We start from the raw sequence: 26,785 nt of genomic DNA, 5'->3' as shown, positions 1-26,785 counted from the left end.
CTTTGGTTAGGTTTATTCCTAGGTATCTTATGGTTTTGGGTGCAATTGTAAATGGGATTGACTCCTTAATTTCTCTTTCTTCTGTCTTGCTGTTGGTATAGAGAAATGCAACTGATTTCTGTGCATTGATTTTATATCCTGACACTTTACTGAATTCCTGTACAAGTTCTAGCAGTTTTGGAGTGGAGTCTTTTGGATTTTCCACATATAGTACCATATCATCTGTGAAGAGTGATAATTTGACTTCTTCTTTGCCGATTTGGATGCCTTTAATTTCCTTTTGTTGTCTGATTGCTGAGGCTAAGACTTCTAGTACTATGTTGAATAGCAGTGGTGATAATGGACATCCCTGTCATGTTCCTGACCTGAGTGGAAAAGCTTTCAGTTTTTCTCCATTGAGAGTGATATTTGCGGTGGGTTTTTCATAGATGGCTTTGATGATATTGAAGTATGTGCCCTCTATCCCTACACTTTGAAGAGTTTTGATCAGGAAGGGATGCTGTATTTTGTCAAATGCTTTTTCAGCCTCTATTGAGAGTATCATATGGTTCTTGTTCTTTCTTTTATTGATGTGTTGTATCACACTGACTGATTTGCGGATGATGAACCAAACTTGCAGCCCTGGAATAAATCCCACTTGGTCGTGGTGAATAATCCTTTTAATGTACTGTTTGAATCCTATTGGCTAGTATTTTGGTGAGAATTTTCGCATCTGTGTTCATCAAGTATATTGGTCTATAGCTCTCTTTTTTGATGGGATCCTTGTCTGGTTTTGGGATCAAGGTGTTGCTGGCCTCATAAAATGAGTTTGGAAGTTTTCCTTCCATTTCTATTTTTTGGAACAGTTTCAGGAGAATAGGAATTAGTTCTTCTTTAAATGTTTGGTAGAATTCCCCCAGGAAGCCTTGACGGATTTTTGATGCAAAAAGCTCTTAAAGGAAGAAATGCTAAGGCTGGGTTCTGGAGGCTGGGAGAAGGGAAAGCATTGATTGAATGTGTTGGAATCCTATTAAACAGCAGCCCACCACATGTTGGAATGAAAGGTAGAGGCCTGTCTGTCCATGGTCCTCTCCCTGAGAGCCTTGACCCTGAAACAACCTTCAGTCATGAGTGATTGGATGAAGTAGTGAAAACAGTAAAAATAGCAAACACTCCTCTGTGAGTGTTTACTATGTGTGTAAGTATTGGTCTAAGAGCTTTACATATTTTAATGTAATCCTAAGAGCAGCCAGGTAAGGCAGGTGCATCTAATTACACATACTTGCTAGACAAGGAACTGAAGAGATTAAGTGACTCACCCCAAGTCACCCAGTTGGTATGGGGCAGACCTGGGATTCTCACCCTCTTCTCTTTGTCCCTCTAGTATATTGCCAATCAGTGATTTTAATCTCCAGCAAAATTGAGTGTAGTCAATTAAAGTGTTTGGAGCCCATAATTAGCCACTACTAAAATGCAATATTGGTTCTTGCTATCTTCACCTCGGTTTGTATAGAATTCAGATCCCAGTGTTCCTGAGGTAGATTCCCAGGCTAAGACCAATGTTTTCAGTATTCACTAGGTGCCAGGCACTGTTCTCAGTGCTTTCATGTATCAGATGGACCTCTGGGATCAGCACGATTTCTCTCGAGCACTTCCCTAACTCTGTGTCCCTTCTGTGCCTGCGGAAGGAGAACCCCTTTCCCTTACTGCCGTCATTCCTACGGCAGCCAGCTGGCGCGGTATATATTTAATTCTGCAGTCACCTGCTTAAAGGTAATAATATTTATTTGGTGGTTACTAACTGCCAGGCCCTGTTGTAAATATTTAATACACGTTAATTCATGGAAGCCCCACCACAGCAGTACGAGGCATGTACTAGTATCATTATTTTCATTTTAGAGATCAGGAAAGTGACACGAGAGTAGAGCAATGTGCCTAAGCTCACCCCATTAGTAAGTGGCAGGGTCCAAGTTCAAATTTAGACAGTTTGACTCTAGAGATGAGCAGGCATTCCGCATTGAGCAGCTCTGGTCCTCCTCTCAGACACCATGCTTAGAGTATGATATAAATAAATACCTGTGGAAGGCATGGTTGACTTCAAAATATTTAAGACACACAACAACCTCTCCTGTACACTTCTTTTCCCTAAGTAAAGTAATGACTCTCATGTGTGAATATCCAAAGTCATCTCAATTGCTAGATGAATGTCCACATTGTTTTCTGTTGCTATTCTAGCATTGCAGGGATTAGGCAAAGAAGTCACTCATTCATTCATTCTTTCTTTTCTTTTTAAAAGGGAAGCCTCATTATTCTTCCTGCCTATTAGGAAAAGAAAGCATCACCAAGATACAAGATCACCATCACCAAGAAGGGTGGTAAATAGCAAAAGAGCTTCTGTCATAAGCGCAGGGGCTGGACTCCGAGAGGACAAAGGCTCCTCTGCTTGTCCAACCCTACCTGAGTCTCAGCCTGCCCATGTGAGAGGACCTAGTTCCCCTCTGTGGGGAGATCAGCGACACAACTTCTTTTCTAACCCCTGAATCCACACACACTACGATGGCTCTGATTGACTGATGCTCTCGTCAGTAGCGCGAACAAAATGTAACGAAGATACAGCTCGTTTGGCGTGTTTCTGTGACTTTCTTTGAGGCCCCACCTCCTTGGAACATCGCAACATCAAGATGTCTTCAACACTGCACGCTGCAAACCCGTCCCTTATGACTCATCTCTCCCCTTTATCCCGCGTACAAGATCGTGTGCTAATCGGGCCATGCGTTTCAGCCCAATTAGTCCAAACCCCATTACTTCTCTGCCATCCATGTTACACACCTCCCCTTTCCTCCTCCCGGACCCGGGTCCAGGCACACCTTCCGTGCTGTGGCCTCATCCGCCACGTGACATCATTTTCTTCTACTCTTCCCCAAAACACCATCCTGCTTTTCTAAAAATCTGTTTTCCCCCAAACCCCAAGTCTCGGCTTCCACCAGGCTTCACAATTACCAGCAGCACTGCTCCTCTTTAGCTCACACACTAGAGTTTTCATTCCCACCTGTGAAAACAGCTCCATAAATTCAGGGTCTCCACACTAAGCCTCCCTACTCAGCCATCCCTTGCCCTGGCTAGTGTGAAAAGCCCAACTCGCTTAATCGGAAGGAAGATAATTATTATGTCCCTAGTCCCACCCTCTCTAGAACCTGGAACAGCCACAGTTACAGTTCCTTATTCCACCCCAAATAAAGCCCCCTCGGCTTGTGCATGGTAGAAATCTTGTATTCGATCACTTCAGTACATGTATTTTTTTTTTTTTTTTTTTTTTTTTTTGCTGAGTCTGTTGGTATTTTATGTGCATTCTAATTTTGTTCTTATTCATCTGGGAGGATAGTGGCCATGTCTAGTTCTCTCTAAACAGACTTCCTCCAGCACTACTAAGCTTTTTCTTTAGGAAGAAGACTGAAATTGAAGAACAAAGCAAATGAGCACCTAGCATCCCGACTTAATTACAAAGGAAGACGACTAAAATAGCATAACTCATGACGACGCCTTCCACATGGTAAGGCACAAGACTTGGTCATTCAAATAATTCAAATATAAGCTTTTTTTTTTCCCCTTTCAATCAGAGTATAAAAATATCCACAGACATTTTACTTGGATGTTTAACCTTCTCTCTCTCTCTTCTTCTCTCTCTGTTTTTGTAGAACACAAAACCCTGCCTGGCATGTGGTTAACAGCCTTAATCATGGGGAGAAATGAATGAGCTCAATGCAGGATGTCTTTCTGGTGGTTTTGAAGGCCAAGCCCACATTCTACGGGCTGGCAGTTGCGGTTGGCAAGCCCACATGAAGTTCTTTAGCTCTAGCGTTTCAGAGAAGTCTATCGTCAAATTCGGTCCTGAGGATAGATGATTCCTATGTAATCTTAGATCAGTGTTTCTCAACCTCTTGGCAGGCGGGGGTGGTGGTGTGTGTGTGTGTCACAGACTCTTTTGAGGATCTAAAAAAAAGGTATAAATGCTCTCAGAAGAAAAACTGACAAAAGTAGATAGAGCCCCAAATGTTGTATACAATTTTAGGGATCTACAGTCCATCTGGGTCCATGGTAAGTTAACAAGAAGAACAGCACTCACTACATATGCCCCATGGAACTGGCCTGGGGTTCAAGGAGGGAGGGATGGGGGAGAAGAGAGAATAAGCATGGAGAAAACGAGGAAGGACAGAGAAGAAGGAAGAAGTGGGAGACCGAAGAAGAGACGGTAATGGGAGAAAGAGGGAGAAAAATCCCAATGAACCAGGACAGGGTACTCAGATTGTGTATCACTTTCTTTTAGGTTTAAAGGCAGCTATAGAAGAATTCCAGTTCATCTCAGGAAAACTGAAGAAGGAGCTCTGAATCACTGGCTTTCCCAGGTATAATGAAATGACGGCCTCACTATCCGTCGCTAGAAACAAGGACTCCTCGTTCTGCTTATGCTGTTTTCCCAATGCAAGAGAAAAAGGGTATTAAATTTAATGTGAACAGCAATTTTTTAAAGGCTGCCTCGTGATTCACTGCCTTAAACAGCTACCGCCCTTCTCCAACAGGGAGAAGGACAGAACACGTGGTACAAGGTGTTGGGGGGTCCTTGGGATTGCTCCTCCCTCGAGGCAGATGCAAACTGGGGTTCAAAGGAATAAAACAATGCTGTTCCCAAACATTCGCCCCTTCACATAAAACTCAGGAAAATACAGGAAGCTAAGACCTAGACAAAGCTTTCCCGGGCAAGTTCCCCGTCTACTCATGTACGGTGTTTAACTGTGATTTCGCGGTCCAAATAGTTACTCTCCTTGTTCACTATTCCCTACTGATACAAGGGCTTTTGCTGGCTGAGAAAGGGGGCTCTAACTCAGAGAAATACCAATATTTGAACATGAACGGTGGGTCAGAAACCCTTTGCAAAATATATTTGACTCACTATTAACTGTTCTCAGCAAATTACTAGCACAGGTCTATTGCAGCTCAGGATCTATAAATAGAACAAGGCAGGAGGTGAGGGCACTGAAAGGTGTGTGCTTTGGCCTAATGATAAGAAAGGCTTCCTGGAAAAGATTCCCTGATTCTTTTTCCCCAACACTATTGGCATAGATGGCATGGAGTTCCCCTACGTTGCATTTCTATCAATCACAATTAAAACACAAAGAAAGAAATCGTTTCATCATAGAAGAGAAGGAAACCTGCGTATTTGCAGTCATTTCGCTAGAGATCTTGCTTCAGAAGAATCAATGTCCTAGCCCTCAGGCCTCCCTCTGCTTCCCTCCAGTCACTCCCACTGTTTCAACGCTCCTCTACGCATCCAGGCCCCGGAAGCTCTGCCTCATTCAAGCCACCTTTCCTATGACCTTCCTTGCCCACGTGCTCCCTCTGTCCTGAACTCCTCCAGTTTCATTTCCCCTTGGGACGTTGCTTATATTCTGTCTGGTAAAGCACATGGGGTAGGTCGCATTTTCATTAGACCCTGAGTTACTTAGCGATGGGATCTAAACTTCACTGCTGTGTCCTTTAAGTCTGTAGGTCGGTGTTTGACACACAGCAGGTATTCAACAAACATCCTCAAAACTGAGGGGAAAGTCAGTCTGCCTTGATCATCGAGGCCTTCTCTAGCTTGCATATTCTAGAACAGCCAGGCCACCGAGGGGCTGACAACCCCACAGACACTAATGGTCTCACTATTAAGTGTGGCTTTGTGGTTAGGACTCAAGTCACACGGCCTCTGCCCTCTGTTCTTGCTGTGTCCTCTGCCTAGAAGCCTCTTCCTGACATGTCTAGTTCTTTCTCTCATCTCCTGCTGATCTTTGCTCGGACCTTACCTTCCAAGAAGGCTCTGTCTCGCCTATTTAAGATTTCAGTTCCCCCTCCCCTGTTATGGTGTGAATGTTCGTGCTCCCCGCGGATGCTTCTGTTGAAACCCTAATGTCCCATGTGATGGTATCAGGTGGAGGGCCTTTTGAGAGTGCTTAAGTCATGATGGAGCCCACACAAATAGAAACCGTGCCCTTATTAAAGAGACCCTAGTGAGCTCCCTTGTCTCTTTCACCATGCAAGGAAAGCCCAGGAAGTCTGCGACCGGAGAGGGCTCTCACCCAAACCTGCTGGCATCCTAATCTGGGACGTCCAGCCTCTAGAACTGTAAGGAAGCAATTTCTGTTGTTTATAAGCTATCTAGTCTTTTGGGATTTTTGTTAAAGCTTACTAAACGGACTAAGACACCTGCCCACCTCCTCTAGCAATGCCCTACCCCTCCTCCCGGTTTATTTTTCTGTATATTACTCATCACCATCTAATAAACCATATATTTTACTTCGTTCCTTTTCTCATTTTCTACTCCACCCTTATCTCCTAGAGCATAAACTCTACTAGGGCAGAGATCTTTGTTCACTGTGTTTGCTCTTTTACCCTCAATGCTTAGGACAGTCCCTGGCAGGTGAAGTACAAAGTAGTTACTCGACAGATCGCTATGACGTGAATCTGAAGAGTGAATCATAAAGCATTTATAAAATATCTACTTTTTCTTCCAATGTTTGCTTCTACACAAGATAGCTGCTAGAAGCCAAGAAATACCACCGGATCAAATGCACCCAGCCCAGTGTACTGGCATCATTAGAGAACTAGCAATGCCTGGAAGAAGAGAGCAGGTGTCTTCCCTGACGCCATCACCAGAGATGAGGAATGTGCTTCCTCTTCCGCACCTTCTCCCTTAACAACTGACTGCACAATTAACTCAATGAAGTAACTGCTCATCGGATACCTTCCGAGTGCCAAGCAAGTACCAGGAACACATAATCACACCTGCTTACAGCCCACTCCAAATAGAGAACAGAAATATAAATAATGGCTGAAATATAAGGGCAAGTGTGACAGTCTCTACAAAAATGGAAAAAATGAAATAAACAAACAAAAAAGGTGCTATGAAAACATAAAGGCTGACAACGTCCGGGGGGAGAGTCCGGAGGACACTGGGTTGAGTCTTGAGGGATCAGTGGGAATGTGACTAGTGGGGCTGACGAGAGGGCGAGAGAAGGCAATGGAAACTCCGAGTAGGGAAGGCCGTGTCCGGCGTGGCGTGGAGAAGTCACTGCCAGAGCCACACAGACGGGGAGCTATGGGACAAGGTGGGGGAGGGAGGGAGGATGAGCCCAGCCCACAAAGGACCTCAAAAGCCACACTCAAAGGTTGGCTTCATTCTGCAGAACAATGGAGGACTGTTTGAGATTGTGTAATAGGGAATGAATCTGAACAGAAGTGAATATTCTTCATGAATCGTTTCATACCTTCATCCCATCTAACTCCTTGGAGTCCTGACTTCATGAGTACCCTAACTACCAGAGAAATATTTCCACTCATTAGTCCCAGAAACCAGCTGCATTAGATTTGTAGTTTGTCCCTGCGCTCTTAAAGATTATAATCTCAAGCACATTCGCAGAGTCTAACAGACATATGAAGAATAAACGAACAAAAAGAAAATAATCCCCCGTAAGTTCAACGGGTAGGAACCCACTATCATACGTCATTGGAGCACACGGCCTGGGAAGTTGAGAAATCTTCCCCCCAAATTTCCTGATCACCTAAGGTCCTGCCGGCCTCTTACAGCTCCTGGTTTGGAATAATAGGATTGCAACAGCAGCTAAGAACAATATCTTACTATGAGTTAGGTCCCGGGTTAGGCGCTGGTGCAGAGTTTCATGTTTAATCTTCGCAACAAGACATGGAGTCGACGCTGACTTGTCCTACTTTTATGCACAAGAAACGTAGGGTTTGACCACATGAAGTAGCCTGCCTCTAACTAGTCCCTGACATAGATCTTAAAGTGAGGTCTGGCTGCAGAATACATCACCTTCACCCCACCCTTAGCATGCGTTCAACAATTTTATTGTTGGTTGTATACATTTCTCATGTTCCCGAGAGGATAGGTTCTAGGAGAGCAAGGTGTACATTTTTTTTTTCTTTCTATTTCCTTCATTGTCTCACCCGTGAACTCAAGAACCACTAGGTGAATGAATGGCTACACTTTAAGGCACTGATCATATGTGATATAGGAGTTCAGCCATGGAAGACAGTCACTTTCCAGACAAATGGGCAAACAGCTCAACACTCTAAAGCCAAGAAAACTCGATCTTGAACAAATATCATACAGATGGCACTGGCGATGGGCAAGAAATGTCACCTAGAAGGCTCAGTGCCCTGGGAACGCTCACCAAAATCTCATATGCATGTGGTCAAGGGACCAGACTTAATGTGGGTTGACAGGGTGCCCATGAAGGATCTGAGGAGAGGAGCGGTCAGAAAAATTCTTCTGAAAAATGACATGGAAAAAAAAATGACATGACCTCTTAAAATGACGGGCTTCCTGGAATTATCAACCAGAGAAGCCCACCTGATTTGCAAAAGGATGCCCTGCTGCCCCATTTACAGGGTCAAAGAAAGCCACTCAGTGACAGCAAGTTCCCAGACCACCCGGCCAGGGGTAGAGAAATGTCCCCCCCCCACTTTTGCATTTCCCCACAGCCCCAGCCCCAGGCTTTACGTGGAGCACGTATGGGGCTAAAGTGGGGGCCGACAAGAGTGTAACACTCACTCCGCACCCCCGAGGAGCTCAGAGCCAAGGTCCCCGGTGCAGCTCTTGCTCTGGATTTACCGTCATTGACGCTGTCGCCCGAGGTAACGTGGGTGAACGGTGACTGGGCCCGAGGCTCCTCACACAAGGAGTAGCTGTGCTCCGCCTGGATGAGAGGCGCGGGGGATGTTGGGCTCGGCTCCACCTCCATCGACACGCTCTTCTCTGAGAGGAAAGGGTCATTCAGGAGCTGACCCAGCACGTTCTGGGAAAACTCATCCAGGAGTTCTGAGAAGTGCTACGAGACACAAAAGAGGAAGAAGTCTTAACCATGACCTGAGAGTTACCCAACATCCTCGGGCAGATCCGTCATCTGCTGCTTCTGATGAAGTCACTGACATACAACGTCCAGTCACCTGTGGCTAGGGAGCAAACGACCCCAAAGTTTAGAGGCTTCGAGTAACTACAATTTATTATTCCGCACGACCCTGCGAACTGGCTAGGCACACAAGCTCATCTCATGTGAGCTCCTTGAGCTGGAAGGTTGGCTGGGAGCTATGTGGGGCCGGGCCAGCCAAATGCCTGGATCCTTCCTTCAGAGACTGTGGCAGGCTGACATTCTTCCCAGGATTCCAGAAAGGCGCTAACAGGGAGGAAAACCAAAGCTGACTGGCCTCAGAAGTCGCACATCAACACTCCCTCCACATTCTTTTGGTCAAGGCAAGTGACAAGGCCAGCCCAGAGGCATGGGCTGGAAAAATGGACTCCCACCTCCTGACGAGAGGAACGGCAAAATCACGGCAGACAAGTGTGGGTGAAGGTCAGTGCAGATCACTAGAAGCCATCACTGGAACTATCTACCACATTTTCATTGGGAATATTTTTAAACACACTATCCTGTATGTCTACAGCATGAGGGTACTATTTATAGCAAGGTGCCAAGTTCAAAGGCATCAGAGGCCGCTTCCCTCTGCTCTCCCCACCACCGAGACTCTGTTCCTCTGCAGTTTTTCCTTAATCTCTTCTCATCCTCCATCTCCACTGAGTCTCCACTGAGCCCAACACCACTGAGTCTCTAGCCCACACCATGCAGTGAACATGATACAGGAATGGTCTACACACACATTCACAGGGACCCCTGGATCCCCTGTTCCACAGTCCCATAGGTACAGCCCCAACCACTCTCCCTCATGGATAGGGGGATGTTCATGGTATGAGGGTATGCAGAACAGGGTTTTTTCAATCTCAGCACTATGGACATTTTGGACCAGATAATTCTTTGTTATGTGGTGGTGGTGGTGGTGGGGTTCCTGTGTTTTATAGGATGTTTAGCGCCTACTCAATGCTAGTAGCACTTCCCTAGTTTTGGAAACTGGAAATGTCTCTAGATTGCCAAATGTCCCTGGGCTGGGGAAATGGAGGAGGGATTCATCCTTGGTTTAGAACTACCACTACCGACTACATTAAAAATAATAATAACAATGTGATATGGTGAGTGCTGTGAAGTGTGTAAGCCTCACGATTCACAGACCTGTACCCCTGGGGCAAATAATACATTATATGTTAATAAAAATAATTAATACAAAATATTAACAACAAAATTAAATTAAATACGAAAGTCCCCTTTGGCACCAGCTGCTAGAACCATTTCATCTTTCTTAAGCTTCCTGAGTCACAGACTAATAGTGTCATCTTTATTGATTAAATTTTAGGGACACTTCTGGTATAGAAAGGAAGTTACAAAAGCAGATAAAACAACTGGAGAACTGATCGCAAAAGGTGATGCCCAGGGTAGGCAAAGAAAGCTCTTGAGATCCACAGGCATACTAAGCCCTACGACTGAAGGTCAGGGAAGGTGCTCTGAAAATGAACACACCTTCGGGATGGGAAGGATGGAGGTTAGAGCTCTAAGATTATGGTAGTTCTAGGATACAACTTCTCCTTTAATAAAGGAGAGAAGGAGACAACAACAGAAGAGGCCCTTGTAGGCGAGGTCCTCAGAGTCGAGTTTTGCCAACATCACCAACATAAGTGGCTGCATCTCACTGGGACAGAATACAGGAAAGCCACGGGCTTGAGCACAGCCTGACAGATACCAGCCATCTACAAGAATAAGAGAGGCACTTGGGGATGAATGCTCTGCACACAAACACATTTAGAACTGAAAAGCCCCTAGAAGCATCTCAGGCAAGAATTCCCAAAAGTCAAGTGCCTGCATCAAAATCACCAGGAGACTTTGTTTTAGTCATTTTATAATGAAATATTTAAGACATTCAGAAAAATTATAGAAAACAGTACCACGAATAAGTACGTATCCATTCCTTTGGGGAAAATCTTATTTTTCCATGTTTCCTGCTGCAACTTTTTTTTTTTTAACTCTTTCTTTTTTAAAGAAATAAAACATGAAGGGACTATTAAAGCGTCCACCCATTTCCCTTCCTCCCTCCCAAAGTTAACCAACACCCTGAACTTGGTTATCATCCCCACTCAGGTCTTTACATTCCTCTGACATATGCGTATTTCCACTACATACATAAGAACACTTTAAACTTTAAATAAATAGTACCTTCCCTCACACATCCTTCTGCACCTTTATTCCCTCCAAAAACATTTTTTAGATTCATTCATGTTTATACACGCAGCTCTATTTCATTCATCTGAACTTCTAATTTGTATTCCATTGTATTTACCTATTTCTTCTTTTTTTAAAGATATCATTTATTGGGGTGCCTGAGTGGCGCAGTCCTTAAGCATCTGCCTTCGGCTCAGGTCATGATTCCAGGGTCCTGGGATCGAGCCCTACATGAGGCTCCCTGCTCTGGGGGAAGCCTGCTTCTTCCTCTCCCACTCCGCCTGCTTTGTACCCTCTCTCAGTGTGTCTCTCTCTGTCAAATAAAGAAATAAAATCTAAAATAAAAGATTTTATTTCTTTATTCGACACAGAGAGAGAGAGTACAAGCAGAAGGAGCAGCAGGCAGAGGGAGAAGCAGGCTCCCAACTGAGCAAGGACCACACCTGGCAACTCAGGACTCGATCCCAGGATCCTCGGATCATGACCTGAGCTGAAGGCAGATGCTTAACTGACTGAGCCACCCAGACACCCCTTAATCTGTTTCTTCTTGAGAGATATCTAAATATCTATTATATGTGATACTATAATAAACATTCTTGGAAATAATGGGAAATTTAAAAAAAAATTACAAATCCTCTGACCCACCTTCGGAGGTTTTGAGTTGTTCAAAATCATCCGTATGAAAACCACCCCCACCACCTGTGATTCTAATGTTCACTTCAATTTTTCAACCTCCGAAGGGTGACCCCAACCCTACTCACCACCCCCACCCCCATACACCCCACTTTACAATTAGTTCCCTAGAAACTTACAATGTCCCTAGAGCCTGAGCTATACGCAAGTCAGAGGAAGACTCATGGCTTATTGAGCCACCATGTGTTAAACCTGAACTAGGTATTGGGGATACGAAATAAAAAGGAAGACAACAGAAAGGCCATGACTTTCCTGGGCTTGCCATTTAGGCCAGTGCTTCTCATACTCTGATGTTCCCATGAATCCCCTTAAGACACAGATGGTGACTCGCAAGTCCAGTGGACCTGGGGGTCTGCATGTCTAACCAGCTCCCCGTTAATGCTGCTAGTCCACAGACATGCTCTGCTGAGCAAGGAGCAGAACATCTGCAAGGCTAAGGTTAAGAGCCAGGTTTCCAGACTGTAAGATCACTCGACAACTCCCTCAGCATGTCCCAAAAGACAAATTTCGTGGTTGCCTGATGGTGAATATTCTGCAAGTATCTGACAGAGTTCTTTCTGAGGCCAACATTCAGGGAGCAGAAAGAGAAATAAGTAACACAACATTAAAATGCAAACTCAAGAGCCAAACTCATAGTCCCTGTAATTCCCAGCCACAATTCGCTCCCCTGAGCGACAATGTCCACTCTGGCCAGCTATGCTGACCCTACTACACCTCTGGAATCCTGTTCTACCCTGAGCCAAGGCTCTCTTTGACTGCCCTGCTTTCCCACGGAAGCTGCCAGGTTGGGCTACTCAGCGGACACCGTTTTCCTTCTCCTGGGCAGCAGTAATGAATGTTTTTGTGAACATCCCCCGGATAACCAATAATAAACCTTCTCAAACGCTGCTAACCGTCCCTGAACTCCCTCTACTTTGGGTTTTGTAGTAATTACTACATTGCCGAACAATGTAGCCCTAAATGATAGACAGTCCTGAAGAACTTGCAGTCATTCCTGAAGGCAATATGCTAACCTCCCCTCTGGGAAAGGAACCTCGTTGGGAGAAGGACCAGCCAAACCTGACTGCCACCTGCACCTAGGAACTTGGCAAGGTGATGAACACTGAGTAGGTCCCAGGGGAATATCTGTGATTGAAAAGATATTGTCCCAACTTGTCCCAGCCGGGTTCTGTGACTCAGCCCAGCTGATCAGTTCCTACTGGACCTCCATGGCAGCTGGGGGCTCAGGGGCTCAGCAGACAGGTCACCATCCCCCTGCTGGAACAAGGATGAGGCCAGAACCGGCCCATCATTCCTGGCAGCTGGTGAGAGGGGGCATATGGTCTTGGAGCGAAGTGAACCTCCCCAAACAGGGAGCCTTCCTGGATCCTGCAAACACTTGAGCAAAGGACCGTGCATGTGAATCTGAGGGTTATGAAATGTTTATTTGCATGGCATAATAGCATTTACCATTCTGCCTAAGACTCTGGTCAAGCTGTCTGGATTTACAAGGTATTTTCATAGCTCTCCCCTCAATGAGTGCCCACAAGACCTCAGTCGCCTACTGTTTGAGCGAGGCCTTGAACTGAGGTCCTCTTATTTCAAATTGACCAAACTTGCCCCCAGTATTTCTTCCAGAAAGAGGTGCTGGAGCTTCACGATCCAAATGCAAGGAGAAGTTCCATCGGGTATAACACCAGGAAGCTGCCACCGATCAGCGATGAGGACCTGGATGGGACCAGGTGCCAGGCCATCTGGGGGAGAAGCGCTTCACCTATTAGACTCCCAGAAAGTGAGCGAGGAGCTCTCCTATCAGGCAGACACATGTCCATTCACCAGTGAGAAAATGGGGGTTCGGGGAAGTCAGGTGCATTGCCCAGGGTTGGGGTCACAGGTTTCGAAGTCCACGCACGTAGTTTCCACTACGGAACAGGGCCTCACTGAAGTCTGTCTCCAAAGCCGACCTGTCGCAGGGGCTGGAATTTCAAAACACTCATGTAGATTTCACAGACAGTCCATCCACTCGTCCACCACAAACAGAGTCTTCCGTACTCAGTACAGAAACATGCGGGGGAGTTTCTAGACCGGGAGGCTCCAACATCACTTCTATGGGACGCCAGCAGTAATGATAATGGACAGGCCCTTGCCCTCGGTGCACGGTTCTGCCCAAGGGTTCCCAGTCCCATCACTGAATCTCTGGGTTGGAAGAAACCGCCTGACGGGGCTGAACCCCTGCCTCATGAGAGGAGTGTTCCTTGCCCACCTCAGTGAAGAAGGCCCTTGGCAACCTGCTTTAAGAACCTGAGTCAATGGGGCACCCAAGTGGCTCAGTCATTAAGCATTTGCCTTCGGCTCAGGTCATGATCCCAGGGTCCTGAGATCGAGCTCTGCATCAGGCTCCCCGCTTGGCAGGAAGCCTGATTCTTCCTCTCCCACTACCCCTGCTTGTGATCCCTCTCTCACTGTGTCTCTCTCTATAAAATAAATAAATAAAATCTTGTGTGTGGGGGGGAAGAACCTATGTCAAGGTCTCATCTTCTCCTGGTCTAATACCCAACATTTAATATCCTCCAGTCCGGCCTCAGCTGTCCTGTAAAGTCTTGCCTCCCTTGATTCTAAAGCCTGATACTTTTACTCCAATGCTACTCATGCCCTTATGACCTTGGGTGATACAGCTCCAGAACCAGACTGCTCTGAGTTTGGATCCTGGCTCCTAGCTATATGGGCCTCAGTGCAAGAGGAGCTCAGATCCCTAAATTTCAGTCTGTTTCTCCTGTAATGTAAACAGAACAACAGTAGCAGCTTCCCGTTGTGAGGATTGAGTTAAATAATGCATGTGATACCCCCAACACTTCGCTGGCATAGCAATCAATTTTTTAAAAAGTTCTTTAGGGAAAAAGAAAAAAAAAACTATAAAGATGAAAACAATTACATGTTGGCATCTGTACTTGCACACTGTTTTTTCACAGTGTTCTTTCTAGAATATCCTTTCATTTTCCTATCCATTAGGAAACTACCTAAAAAAAAAAAAAAAAAAAGAAGAAGGAGAAGAAGAATCTATTTCTTTTACAAGTTATCCTAGACAGACATAGCTTCTTGGGAATATGTATCTCTTAATCAGACATATTTTTACTCTTCTTTGGTGTCCCTTTCATTGCCAAGTTACTTAAACCTTTTACCCTTGGGCCTTATAAACTCCATAATCAAGAAGTGAACATTTTCAGCCAGCTCCCTCTGAGCCCGGTACAGAGCACTGATCACATGCGCTCCCCAACTATCTCTTGTCTCAATTTATTATCATTCTACAATATCCCAGCCAAACTGTGAACAAATCTCCATCGAAACCTAGGCCTCCCTATAATCAAGAAAGAAGCGCTATCAAATGTTTAAAACATATATCCATGAGTACAGATCAGATCAATTAAGAGAAATGCTTAACCGGACATACATCATTTACTTTATTAAAAAAAAAAAATTCTGAAGCACTGACATTGTGTTTGTAGGTCATTAACCAGCTGTCAAAGGAGCACACAAGAGTGGTGTACAATCTGGGCGGCCTGCCGCCGCTGACAATTGCCCCAAGAACTGAGGTCATGGGGATGAGAAAAAGGGAGGAGGAGGAACACAATGGATTCATCATTCTTGAGCTCAAACAACTGGTTGCATAGAGCTGTCATCCTTGTACTTCTGCTCGCCACAAAGTTTTGCTCCTTCCAACCGATACAGTGAGTGGCTACCCTGAGCAAGGGACTCTACCGGCCCCTATTTAGAGGGTGAATGAGGATCATCTTATAAAGAGATCATGATCCTGAGATGCCATACGGTTACCTGAAATGGATATCCTGGGCCCCTCTGGAGCAAGGAGCTCAGAGAGCATGTTCAAAGCCGTGGTGCCCTCCCGAGGTGGGCTGGACGGCATCTTCTGGGTTCAAGCTAACACAAGCAACCAGTCCCTGCCTGGGCTTCTCTGGCCATCACACCCTCTCTTCTGGATTCAGTTTCCTTGTCTGGAAACTGAGTGTGAGTGTGTGTGTGTGTGTGTGTGTGTGTGTGTGTGTGTGTCTGTGTGTGCTTATGGGGCGGGGAATCGTGAACAACTGGACTTTGGATTTGATTTCAGTGGTTTCTCCCCTCTTCTGATCTCTGTACCCTTTTGAAACTCAAATGAAAGCTTCCTACAGAAACTGGCCCACAGATGCAGATTCCTGGTGGCTCCCCGCCCCCTCCAGCCTGTCCAAGGTCAGGAGAGGAGGACTCCATGGATCTCCAGTTAAAAAACTCCCAGCAGGGATGCCTGGGTGGCTCAGTTGGTTGGGCGGCTGCCTTCGGCTCAGGTCATGATCCCAGCATCCGGGGACTGAGTCCCACATTGGGCTCCTTGCTCTGCAGGGAGCCGCTTCTCCCTCGGCCTCTGCTGCCACTCTGCTTGCCTGTGCTCTGTCTCTCTCTATGACAAATAAATAAATAAAATCGAACCTCCCCCCCTCAATGCACACACAAACCTCCCAGCACAGGTAATAGTAACACACACAAATAGTTAAAGGTCATGGCTATCAACACATTCTGCTCTAATACCCTATAATTTTCTAAAATGTTACAGGCAATACAAAATGCAAAAGCTTTCCAAAACTTAGGAAAAGGAGGGAAGTGCCCTCTTTCTGCTTCTTGGGCTAGTTCGCCCCGTGTTACCCGGTCTAGGGCCGTGAAACTGAGGAGGCACAGGAGGAACCCAGCAAGGCAACAGCACCTGGCAGCTCCCTCAAGAGGTACGGGTGGGGGGTGGAGGGGAGAGTCGGGGGCAAGGCGTGCCCCGGGCTCCAGTGGATGTGTTCAACAAAGATTTTATTCTCCAGGCCTCCTGCCTGGAACAGGGCTGCCTTGGCTGACCGCATCTGGCTCAAGGCTCACTCTCAGGCAGGGGAAGAAGGGTTTTTAGTGCAAAATTGCAGCTAGGAGCTTGCCGGGAGCGCCGAATGCTTCAAAGACTTGGAGCCTTGGACAGACATAGGGGACGTGGTAGAGGCGAGCTGACAACCCCCAGAGCCTCAAAGAAATGCCGAGAAATAATTCTGAGGGCACAGCTCAAATTCACTTTGGAAACCAAGGTTTCCCTCCAGCAAAACACACAGTTGGCCAGTACTGGACAGGAGGGAGAGAGGGAGGAGAATAAAAGGAGGGAGGAGGCAGCAGGAAGAGGAAGGAGGGGGAGGCAGGATGGAAGGGAGAGAGACATGGCCTCCCCTGCCACTCTCCCGGGGACAACTTCAAGGACAGTGTCCTTAGACCTGCGTGGATCTTGACCTGCAAACAGGATACAGCCTGATGCCTAGTAGAAGAGAACACTCGCTTTTCTGTCAAAAATCCCAAGAAAATAAAATACTCACAAATCAAACCCTAATACAGTGAAACTTCAAGGGCGCTCAGTTTTTTGTTGGTACCAATATTAAGGTATAATACATATTTCTCTAAATAAAGAAATGTGGGGTTGAGCTTTAGAATTCCTTATTACGCAGTTTGAAGGGGTTTGTTTGCGGTGGGGGGGGAGTGTATTTTTTGTAAAGTGATATATGCTTCACTGAAATTTCACAAGCAGGAGCAGAAATTGTTTCTTAAAGAGCCAAAACACCCAGCCGTTGGTTTGTAGCACCCAGATGTCCCTCTCTTTGTAAAAAATAAAAGGTATGTGAAATAGGTCAGTCCAATTTTAAAGGCATTGGGGGATGTCTATGTAAAGAACCCTACTAAAAATCCACTGGTAGGGTATGTTCTATTTTTTGTAAAAAAGAGTCACCCCTAATTTATTTATTATAGAAACATTAATTTTTATGTGATATTTGTTTCCAGGGAGATGCACCAATACTAATCCCTTTTAAATGACATAATTTTTCATCATTAAGACAAGTAATGATGCATTTTCTCCAAATGCAATCCAATCTTGACGGCCTGTAGCAGGTCTTCTTGCTTAACGGTTGAGGTGAAAAACTTCATTATTTTATTTTATACAAGCAAATCAGCTAATGAGAGGAAGGGAGAAACACCCCATGGGTGACTTCTGGTAGGTGGCAAAGGAGAGCTCAGATTCAGAATTAACTAGCCCAAAGAAATTCAATCTGCCCAGTTCTTGGTTCATTTATATATATACCTGCAAATGTCTGCAAATGTGCTTCTTACTTCTTCTGGAACCCAAACCAGCCTTCGGCTGGTAGAAGGCTTCTCCTTCTCTGGCTTTACAATATCTAACCAGTCTCAACAGGAAGAAAAGTTGTAAGAAAATATAATTATTAATAATAATACGCCATGTTGAATGCACAGTGCTTTACACAGGACAAAACACTTCCACACCGTTATTGTATCTGATCTCAACAAGATCCAGAATTATCTACAAGGTAGGGATGGGGACTGTGGAGAATGGGGGAGTAGGTCAGGATTCCTGGCTGCCAGTTCTGTTCCCTTTTAGTTTCAGCTTTGCCTGCTGCTCCCTGAACACAAACACAACCAGAACTCAGTAACCAGATTCCTGATTGCCAAACGCTTTTGGAATTGTAATTTGGGCCCGAGACCAGGACATCCCCTCAGATTGTGGGAGGAGTGCCTTGGGATCCTTTTAGAGCAGGCGGAGCTGTTCCAGAAATAACACACAATCCATATCAGATGGAAGAGTCCTCTTTGATTTAAGAAACTCAAACCATCCCCTGGAGTCCTTCTCCCTTCTCTTCTGTCACAACAGACAGTTGAATCTCCCCAAAGACAAACTCAAAATCATGATCAAGCCAACCATCCAAGGTGCAGACAGTACAGAATCTGCCGTTTTGTTCTCTCCATCCACGGCGGAGCTGCCGAGAGCTGGGACGTGAGCGGGAGCCACCTTGACAGCCATTTCTTCCCTCACTCAGTCCCGAAGTCCAGATTCTGCCTCCACATGGCCAGTGCGAGCACTGCTGACCTGGCGGGGCTTTCTGCCTGACCCATACCACACGCCAAAGCCAACAGGTGTACTTTTAACCTTCCCACACTTAAAAGGCCCAACATAATGCCATCTAAGTCCAAACTCCCCATAGAGTTAAAGTAGATTTAAATTTCTTATTCACCATCTCCCAGATTCTCCGAAGTTTCTTCCTAATTGATGTTTTGTCCCTTGTGGATATCCTCCTTCTGTGCCTTACCTTCAATTTGCAGTTTTTACCCTTTTATGTTCTCATTATACAAGCCAGCTGGGAGGCTTGTTTTGGCCCGTCTCTTCCGACTATGTCTCCTGCCTCCTCCACAGACAACTCCTCCTCCCCTCAGGTGTCCTCCACTCGAAACAGAAAACAACACCATCTCTTTGCCCCACCATACACCTTCCAGTCTTCACCAAGAAACACCCAGGGCATTCCCTCAGGGCCTTCGACTTTGAGAAAGGCATAAAATATTCATTGTTTCTATTCTCTTTGGGTCCTACCCTAAACCTACTAAAATCTGGTATTTTGCCATTCCAGAAAAAATTTCTGATTATGACAACAGGCCCCAGATCATAGGTGGATGAAGCTTGAAGAAATACTGGAAATCATCAGGGCCTACCTGGTCATTTTAATTTGAGAAAATTGAAGTTCAGAGAAGTATGTGAAACCTTTACACTCTTGATTCTGTAACCAGAAAGATGGTGACTATCATTAAGGATGGCCAAATGACCGAAGAGTCCCACAGACTTTCTTCATGGAATTTTTTGGACAGGACATATGGTTTGCAATGGGACAATTCTGTCTCAAGCTAAGATCCAAAGCCAAGGATGTCAGGTGTGAAAAACTAAAGGAGCTATAAAGTTTTCATGAAAAAACAAAACAAAACAAAACAAAAAACCAAAAACAAACCCTATGTATTTCTGAGCCAGATATGTCAAATCAGATTACCAAGATCATCTCCTCCCTAGAATGCCACACTAGGAGAAAGGGAAAGTGCTTCAAGAGTACAAGATACTATCTGCCTTCTTGTTCAAATGCACAGGGAGTGACTCACTGCCAGGAGGTACCACTTCACCCCCAGATAAGAGCAACAGGAATCCCACAGGTTGCCAAACTAGGAAACCCAGGCAAGTTCTGGCTTAAAGCCACTTAGACTTTTGCTCTGTCAGATCTCACAAGCGTGCTCCACCTCCCTGCAATACTGGCCTAAGGAAACACACTGGAGACTCTTAACCACGTGAAGGAGGAGGGGTCCATCCCCTCGAGCCAGGAGTCGGAACACATACATTCTAGATCAGCTCTGTAATTTTTAGTAGTCACCTTGAACTATTAACCCATGCTTTCTACTACAGCTGAAGTGAGGGAAAATGCAATCTGCCTTTCAAAATTGTCACAAAGATAAAAAAAAATTCATGGACAGTCTGATTCCAATTTAATATGGGGCTATGGCAAATAAAAACTGGCTGAGAACCATGAAAGGGTTATGAACATGAGAGCTACCGTCAGCCACATAGTTATTTCTTACCTCCTTGACTGGCCAGTTAACAACTGTAAATATGGGGAACGTGGTACCTGTTGGACATCTGCACCTGCATGTTCCTTCCTCTTATGAAACCCAACCAGCTGAGGTAATGAATCCCCTTCTATCTCCAAATGCTATTAGAATCCAAGAGTCCAACACCTTGGTCAGGACAGAAATGTTGGGACTATGAGGAGTAAAGAACCACCGATTAGTTAGCTCTCTGATAACTGGTGAGATTGGAGAGACATTAGAAAGAGGAGCTCCATTATTTTTTTTTAAAAGATCTATTTATTTATTTTGAGAGAGAGAGAGAGCAATGAGCAGGGGAGGTGCAGAGGGAGAGGGAGAAGCAGACTCTGAAATGAGCATGGAGTCCCATGCAGGGTTTGATCCCACGACCCAGAGGTCAAGACCTGACCCCAAATCAAGAGTCAGAGCCTTAGCCAAAGGAGCCACCCAGGGGCTCTAAACTCCATTATTTTAAATGAAGAAGCTAAAGTTAAGAGATATCAGGCTTGATGTTTATTCACTTAGAACAGTTTCTCTCTCTAATGAGAACTCAATAAATGCGGTTTCATTGTTATCATGACTATAAGCTTTATATTTCAAACTTTGAAATTGGGACAAATTATTAAGCATTTCTTTGATCTATCAGTCTATTTACACAGATTGCAAGGCTCATTTGTTCCTGGTGATCTCATATTAGATTCTAGTTTGTTCTTTCACTTACTAAGGGGCTCCGTGTCACTACATCAATTCCTAATTGATAAATCTTCTTCCCTTTTTGAAAACCAGGCCCACATCTCCAGTCTTAAACCTAGATAGTCCTCTACAGACCACGATTATGGAGAATCACGATGACATCCATGTTTCTTCAGTGCTCTTTCATTTCATGCCCCAAATTTTCATGGAAACTCCTCACTCAACTTTCTAAGAGGGAACTGGTCACAGACAAGCTGGATTATCAAGTGTTCACTTGGTGGGGCACGGACAAGAAAGGCCCAGAAAACTCAAAGTAAACCAACGAGAGAAGAAAGAGATCACCCAGGAGGCTACTGAGAAGCCATGACAGAACCAGCAGAAAGCGAGAAAAATAGGACAAGTTGGTTGTGAAAAAATGTCCTGGACGTGTTCAAAGACATCTCGCCCTGACTGTCAACAGCAGTGAGCCAAAGCTTCCCCAAGATGGATATTTTTAGGTTCTCAAGTCTTGCTCTGGAAATGGACTCCAGGTGCTCCAAAAGGTATGGGCTTTGGCCACCAGGCTGATGCTCCATCGAATAGCTACCATCCTGCCTCTCCTCTTCATTTGACCTCGGAAGGCTTGGAGACTGTCTAATAATGATGGTGAAAAAAAGGGAGCCTGAATTCTCTAAGAAAGACCATGAATGGAATGTAACGATCTCCATTTATCAGAATAAGCAAACTGAAGATATTTTGCTGTCCCTCTGGGAAACAACATGCAAACACATGTGAAAGCCTGAACAGCTTCATTTTCCTCCCCAAAGACAACGTAGGGCAATGCTTCTACAGTTTTTTTCATTATTTAACAGGGGTGGATGCTTGCTTACTGAGTCACAAACAGGGAGCATTTGCTCTCTGGTCATAAAAGGTGCTTTTCCCTTATGTCTGAAGCCAGACAGGCTCAGAGATGACAGAAGGTCTGAATGTAATAAGGGTACAATGCTTTCGTGGGGGCAGGGAATGTTTTGGAAAGAAAGCCAGCAAAGATTCCTTAATAAATAAAATAAGAAGTCAAAAGGGCAACTGCTGCGGTGGTAAAAGGGAAGCTCAATTTGGAATTAAAAGGTCTGGGTTTAGACCTAGCTCTGTCACAACCTGGCTCTGTAACTTCAGGCAAAGTCATTTAACCTCTCTGGGCCTCTTTTCTTAGAATACAAAATAAAAGAATAAAACCAGCTGGTCTCCAAGGCCTCCTGCAGCTCTGGACATTCTGAGATCGGTTATGAGGTAGGCGGCCTCCACTTCCCCTCACCGAGGGGAATAAAACAGCCTGAAAACAAATCTTAAGCCTGAGTCAGTGTTCCCTGCAACTCCTTCTCTCCAGCCTTTTCTGAGGCTCTTTTGGCAAAGAATTCGTACCCTTGAGGATGACTGCGCTAACAGCTGGATGGTCCTTGGCTAATTCCTGCCTTTGAACAGCTGGCCTAGGAGACAAACAACCAGACAGGATTTTATCAGAAAAAATGACTCAACTTTGGCAGGCCAAGTATAGACAGACAGAACTAATCGAAGCTAAAGAGGGCTGGACTGCTTTTCCGTGGGCCCCCACTACCTCCTTCCAGCCTCAGCAGTGCAGAACCACCCCGAGAAACGGGGGACAGAGAAAGGACTAGACAATTCCTAGGAAGCCCCAGAAGAATTCACGGCTGTCCTATCGTGTTTTCTGCTCCATTCCTTTGAAGAAACCAAACACTGTGAAGCGGTTGGAAGTTCTCAACCAGACCCTGTGGTTATTTTAGGTTAAAAAAAAAAAAGATTCTCCATTGATTGGAAGTGTCCTGCATATCCCAGGGCCCCTGAACACAAAAGCTTCTCACTCCCCCTCCTGATGACAATCCAAAATCCACCACGGATTTCGAAAACCCGAAGAAGAGAACTTGTGATACGCAGACTCAGGCAGATCACAAAGGATGGCTATGTTCCTCCGGGGTCTTCCGTGCGTCTGTTTTCATTATTCACAGGAAACGCGGCATGGGGTCAGAAAGTTCTCTTGATGGCTGTCTGGGTCACTGAATTCTTTTCCCTCTACCACTCAACCACCTACCGACATCTGAGGGTCTCTCTCCTCAAGAATCCTCATACTCTCAACATTGGCACTCTCAACATTGGCAAAGCTCAGTTTTCTAGTAGGCGAAATCTCTCTTCTAAAGTCGGATCCTTGGCTTCCCTTTGTTTAAACAGATTTGTGCCACCAGCAGCCCCCGGAGAAGGGCAAGGGAAAAGAAAACAGCCGCTCACAAAGCTGCACACAGAGTCTGGGTGTGGAACGGAGGTGCCGCCGGGCACCTCGCTGGCTCGTGATGTCTGCGACGGTGCAGTAAAATTAGTAAATTGTGCCAGTGCTAATACTCCCGTCTCAACAAAGTGGTTTGTTTATTAGGGCTTCTTGCTCACAGAAGATGTATTTAAAAACTTTATGAGTAACCTTGGGGATGGACTAGGGGAAAAGTAAACATCAAGCCCAAGTTTTGCCTTTGCCAGCAGCCAGCCCTCCAGCAACGACAGGGAAGCCTGTAACACACACAGCACTGGGTGAAAACAACACGATCACAACCTCCAAGAAGGATGTACTGATCAAAGGCAGATAACCCTGACTTGGTATTTATCATCTATCTGAAATGTGAGTTTGTTTCCAGAAATGAAGGTAAGTAAGCGATCTAAGTAAGTAGGTACTCAAAACGCTATTGCAGAAAGCTGTTTGTGAATCCATTAAAACATTAAAAAATACGTATGTGTATATATCTCAAAGAGCAAACATATTACAACTTAATTCCCTTTACTTTTCAGTTGTAGAGAATTATCTACAAATGCTTTAACATCTAGGGAGATATCTGACAAAATGTTGACAAGTTTCTGCTTAGTAACAGATGTGTAACTGGTAATATGACACAACAGATGTGGGTTGTTTGTTCCTAGTTATATTTTCTACACTGAAAATCTGTGAGTTTATAATGGGGGGGGGGTAAGCATTTGTTTTTAAAAACAGACTCCATTTAATCAAATTAAGCGAGACCTGGATTAAATAGTCCTCAGGGAACAAAGAACAGTGAAGAGAGCTGACTAAGGACAAGCATGGTCTGCCCAGAAGGCAGATTTTCTCTATTTCATTCCGGATAAAATAAAATAAAATAAAATAATAATAATAATAATAATAATAATAACAACAACCCACTGGTAGACCCAGGCTTACCGGATCACTGTGTAAGGACATAATATCCCAACTGGGTCTCCCCCCACCCCCCGCTCTGGCACTTTAAATGTTAAACACACAGAAATCTCTTCAATTTTGTCCTCCATTTTGATGACAATCAGGCCCCACCACTGGGCCTTTTGCCAACGAGTATGGCTACCTACTACAAGTGAACAGGAAGAGTTTGTTTGCAAAACCAGTTTCAATGGAGAGCTCTGTATGCCACAGAATCCCAAACGCTGAAAATGAGCTCCCTTTTATTCACCATCCCCTGACCAGGGTGGACCCAGAACATCTCCCAACTATGGGAGCTTTTATCCTTAGATTGTATTTAGTAGTGATTTCTGTTCTTCATGAATTAGGGCCACCAGTCATAAATCCCGAAAAATAATATCTTTCGTCCTTGCTCTTGCTCCACATCCCCTTCCAAAATTACAGTCTGCTACACGGGGAGAACAGACCAGCACTGGCCACTCGCTATCTCTCAGCCACCATGGGAGGCTGAATTCTAAGATGACCCCAAGATTCCTGCTCCCTGGTACACATCCTCTTAAGATCCCCTTCCCCTGAGTGTGGCCTGTATGACATGAGACTATGACGGCACTTCAGGGAAGGCAATTTTGCAGATATAATTAAGATCCCAATTCAGCTGACTTTGAGGTCATCAAAGCAGAGGTTCTCCTGAGTGGGTCTGACCTCATCAGGCAAGCTTTTTCAGAGAAGTTCTAGAAATCCCAAAGAGATTTTCCTACCGGCCTGGAAGAAGCAGGCCACCAAGAGTCCTACACATGTAAAAAACTGAATTCTGTCAGCAGGGGAGCCAGCGAAATTGCACCCAGACTCCTGACGGAGGGAAACCATGAAGGATACATGGTGTTGTTCTAAGTAAATAAGTGTGTGGTAATTTGTTATGTAGCAATAGAAAACTACTACACCCACTCACTGGCTATGTGTCTGTCCACTCCCTCACCCACAATCTTCTTGTCCACATCTCTGAAGATGTTTTTGTGGAGGAAACGTCAACCCTGAGGATAAATGTGGGGACTGGAGACTCTGTTAACCTTGTAGTCAGCCTCAAACTGAAGAGGGTGGCCCTACCCCTGACTTGTCCAACGTGTTCCACCCCTGTTTCTTGAACCTGATGCTTTGCTTCACCTCCCTTGTTCGCTCCTTCTGGGAAGTCAGGCCAAGATGGCGGCTATGACTTCATACCTGGCCTCCCAGACCACAGATCTAGGTTTGGATAAGTCTCTTTTTCCTGGCCAAGGCAAAGTTGACTTTTTTCTTTTACAGAAACTTTTACAAGAAAACCAAGAGATGGAAGGAGAAAGATTTTTTGAAATTAAAAAAAAAAAAACAAAAAACAAAAAAAACAGAAACATTTACTTAGGACCTATTTCTTGTACTATGTTAACTAAAGGCTAGTCACAGCCTGGGTTGGCTGGTGTAGCTTCTGGAATATTCATCTCCACATCCGCTTCCCTCCCCGGCCCTATCTTTGCAGGAGGTTTACAACTATGCCAGCTTCCCTCTGGCCTGACTTGCATTTGAGTTGGCACCTTAACTAGCTCTGGGGCCATTCCACTCTGCAGCTTCCCTCCCAGGCCCTCCTGCTCTGGTTTCTGGCTCCATGGATAACCAGGTACCACCCATCTGACTTCAACAATTCCTCTCCCAGGCCTCACACCGGGGACCTCACAAGATAACACTTGAGCGTCACTTGCTATCTTTGCGTCTCTTTGCTCCTATGTCTTACCCTTTTCTCTGACCTCTTCAGCTTTGACTCAGCTAAAATATGTTCAGAATTCACTGTCTCAGGCAACTGTGCTGAATTCTGGAGATACGGAAATACTGTCATACAGCTCGAGGCCTACTAGGACTGCCTAAAACATGTTTAGTAGTCCACAGTTGAAGCTGGTACCACATTATGCCAAAACTCAATCCACAGTCAAATTATTTTTCTCAGTTAGTGCCTAAGCTTTGCCTTGCTAGTAGTCAGAAAAGCAGCATAATGGCGACCAAAACTTACCCTCAGCTTCTCTATCTCCTAAAAATAGGCACTATAGAGTTGGGCGAAAACCAATGTAATAGGATTTCAGTGTCTAAGTTCCATAGTAGGCTTCTCACTATTCAACTGTCTACTCATAGGTGCCCATTGTTAGTAAAAGAAGGAAACAGAATACTGACTCGCCTTAGGGCAACATGAATCAGTAGAGGTAAATACCTCTAAGAGGGTTCTCTTGACTATTCTAATGTGTGCTGGGCTCAACACAAGAATTCCTTAGTTTGAAGTCCCCTATGGAATCCAGAGGCATGAATATTAGTGTATTACTGAAAAATAACTTCATGAAAGCAAGCTGACCATCTACCAGCCACGTGTCTGTCTTGGACTGCAGTTCCCAGAAGGTATATCAAATGCATTTTGTTGTCTTTGTTCTGCGACCTACAAACATGATGAGGAAGTGGCCATTCACGTGCATTCTGGTGATGACAATGAAAATCAGCATGATCCCTGGCAACTGCCCATGTCAGCTTTGTTAACTCTGTCCCAGGCTTGAGCATCGCTGTGTATGAATCATCA

At 45.1% G+C, this 26,785-nt stretch overlaps 1 protein-coding gene across 2 annotated transcripts in view; it reads right to left on the bottom strand.

Moving 5' to 3' along the window:
- The window catches only part of CREB3L2 (cAMP responsive element binding protein 3 like 2), a 110,113-nt gene that overhangs the window by 36,926 nt on the left and 46,402 nt on the right, over positions 1 to 26,785 (bottom strand). The window contains exon 2 of one of the 2 annotated variants that reach the window (XM_059396336.1): positions 8,585 to 8,861. In XM_059396336.1, coding sequence (XP_059252319.1) covers positions 8,585 to 8,861 — 277 coding nt within the window. The remainder of the gene's footprint in view (positions 1 to 8,584; positions 8,862 to 26,785) is intronic. The other variant, XM_059396337.1, reaches the window with a different exon arrangement.

This window comes from Mustela nigripes, chromosome 4 (assembly GCF_022355385.1).
Source record: "Mustela nigripes isolate SB6536 chromosome 4, MUSNIG.SB6536, whole genome shotgun sequence".
Lineage (NCBI taxonomy): Eukaryota > Metazoa > Chordata > Mammalia > Carnivora > Mustelidae > Mustela > Mustela nigripes.
This window is presented reverse-complemented; position numbering and strand designations above follow the sequence as displayed.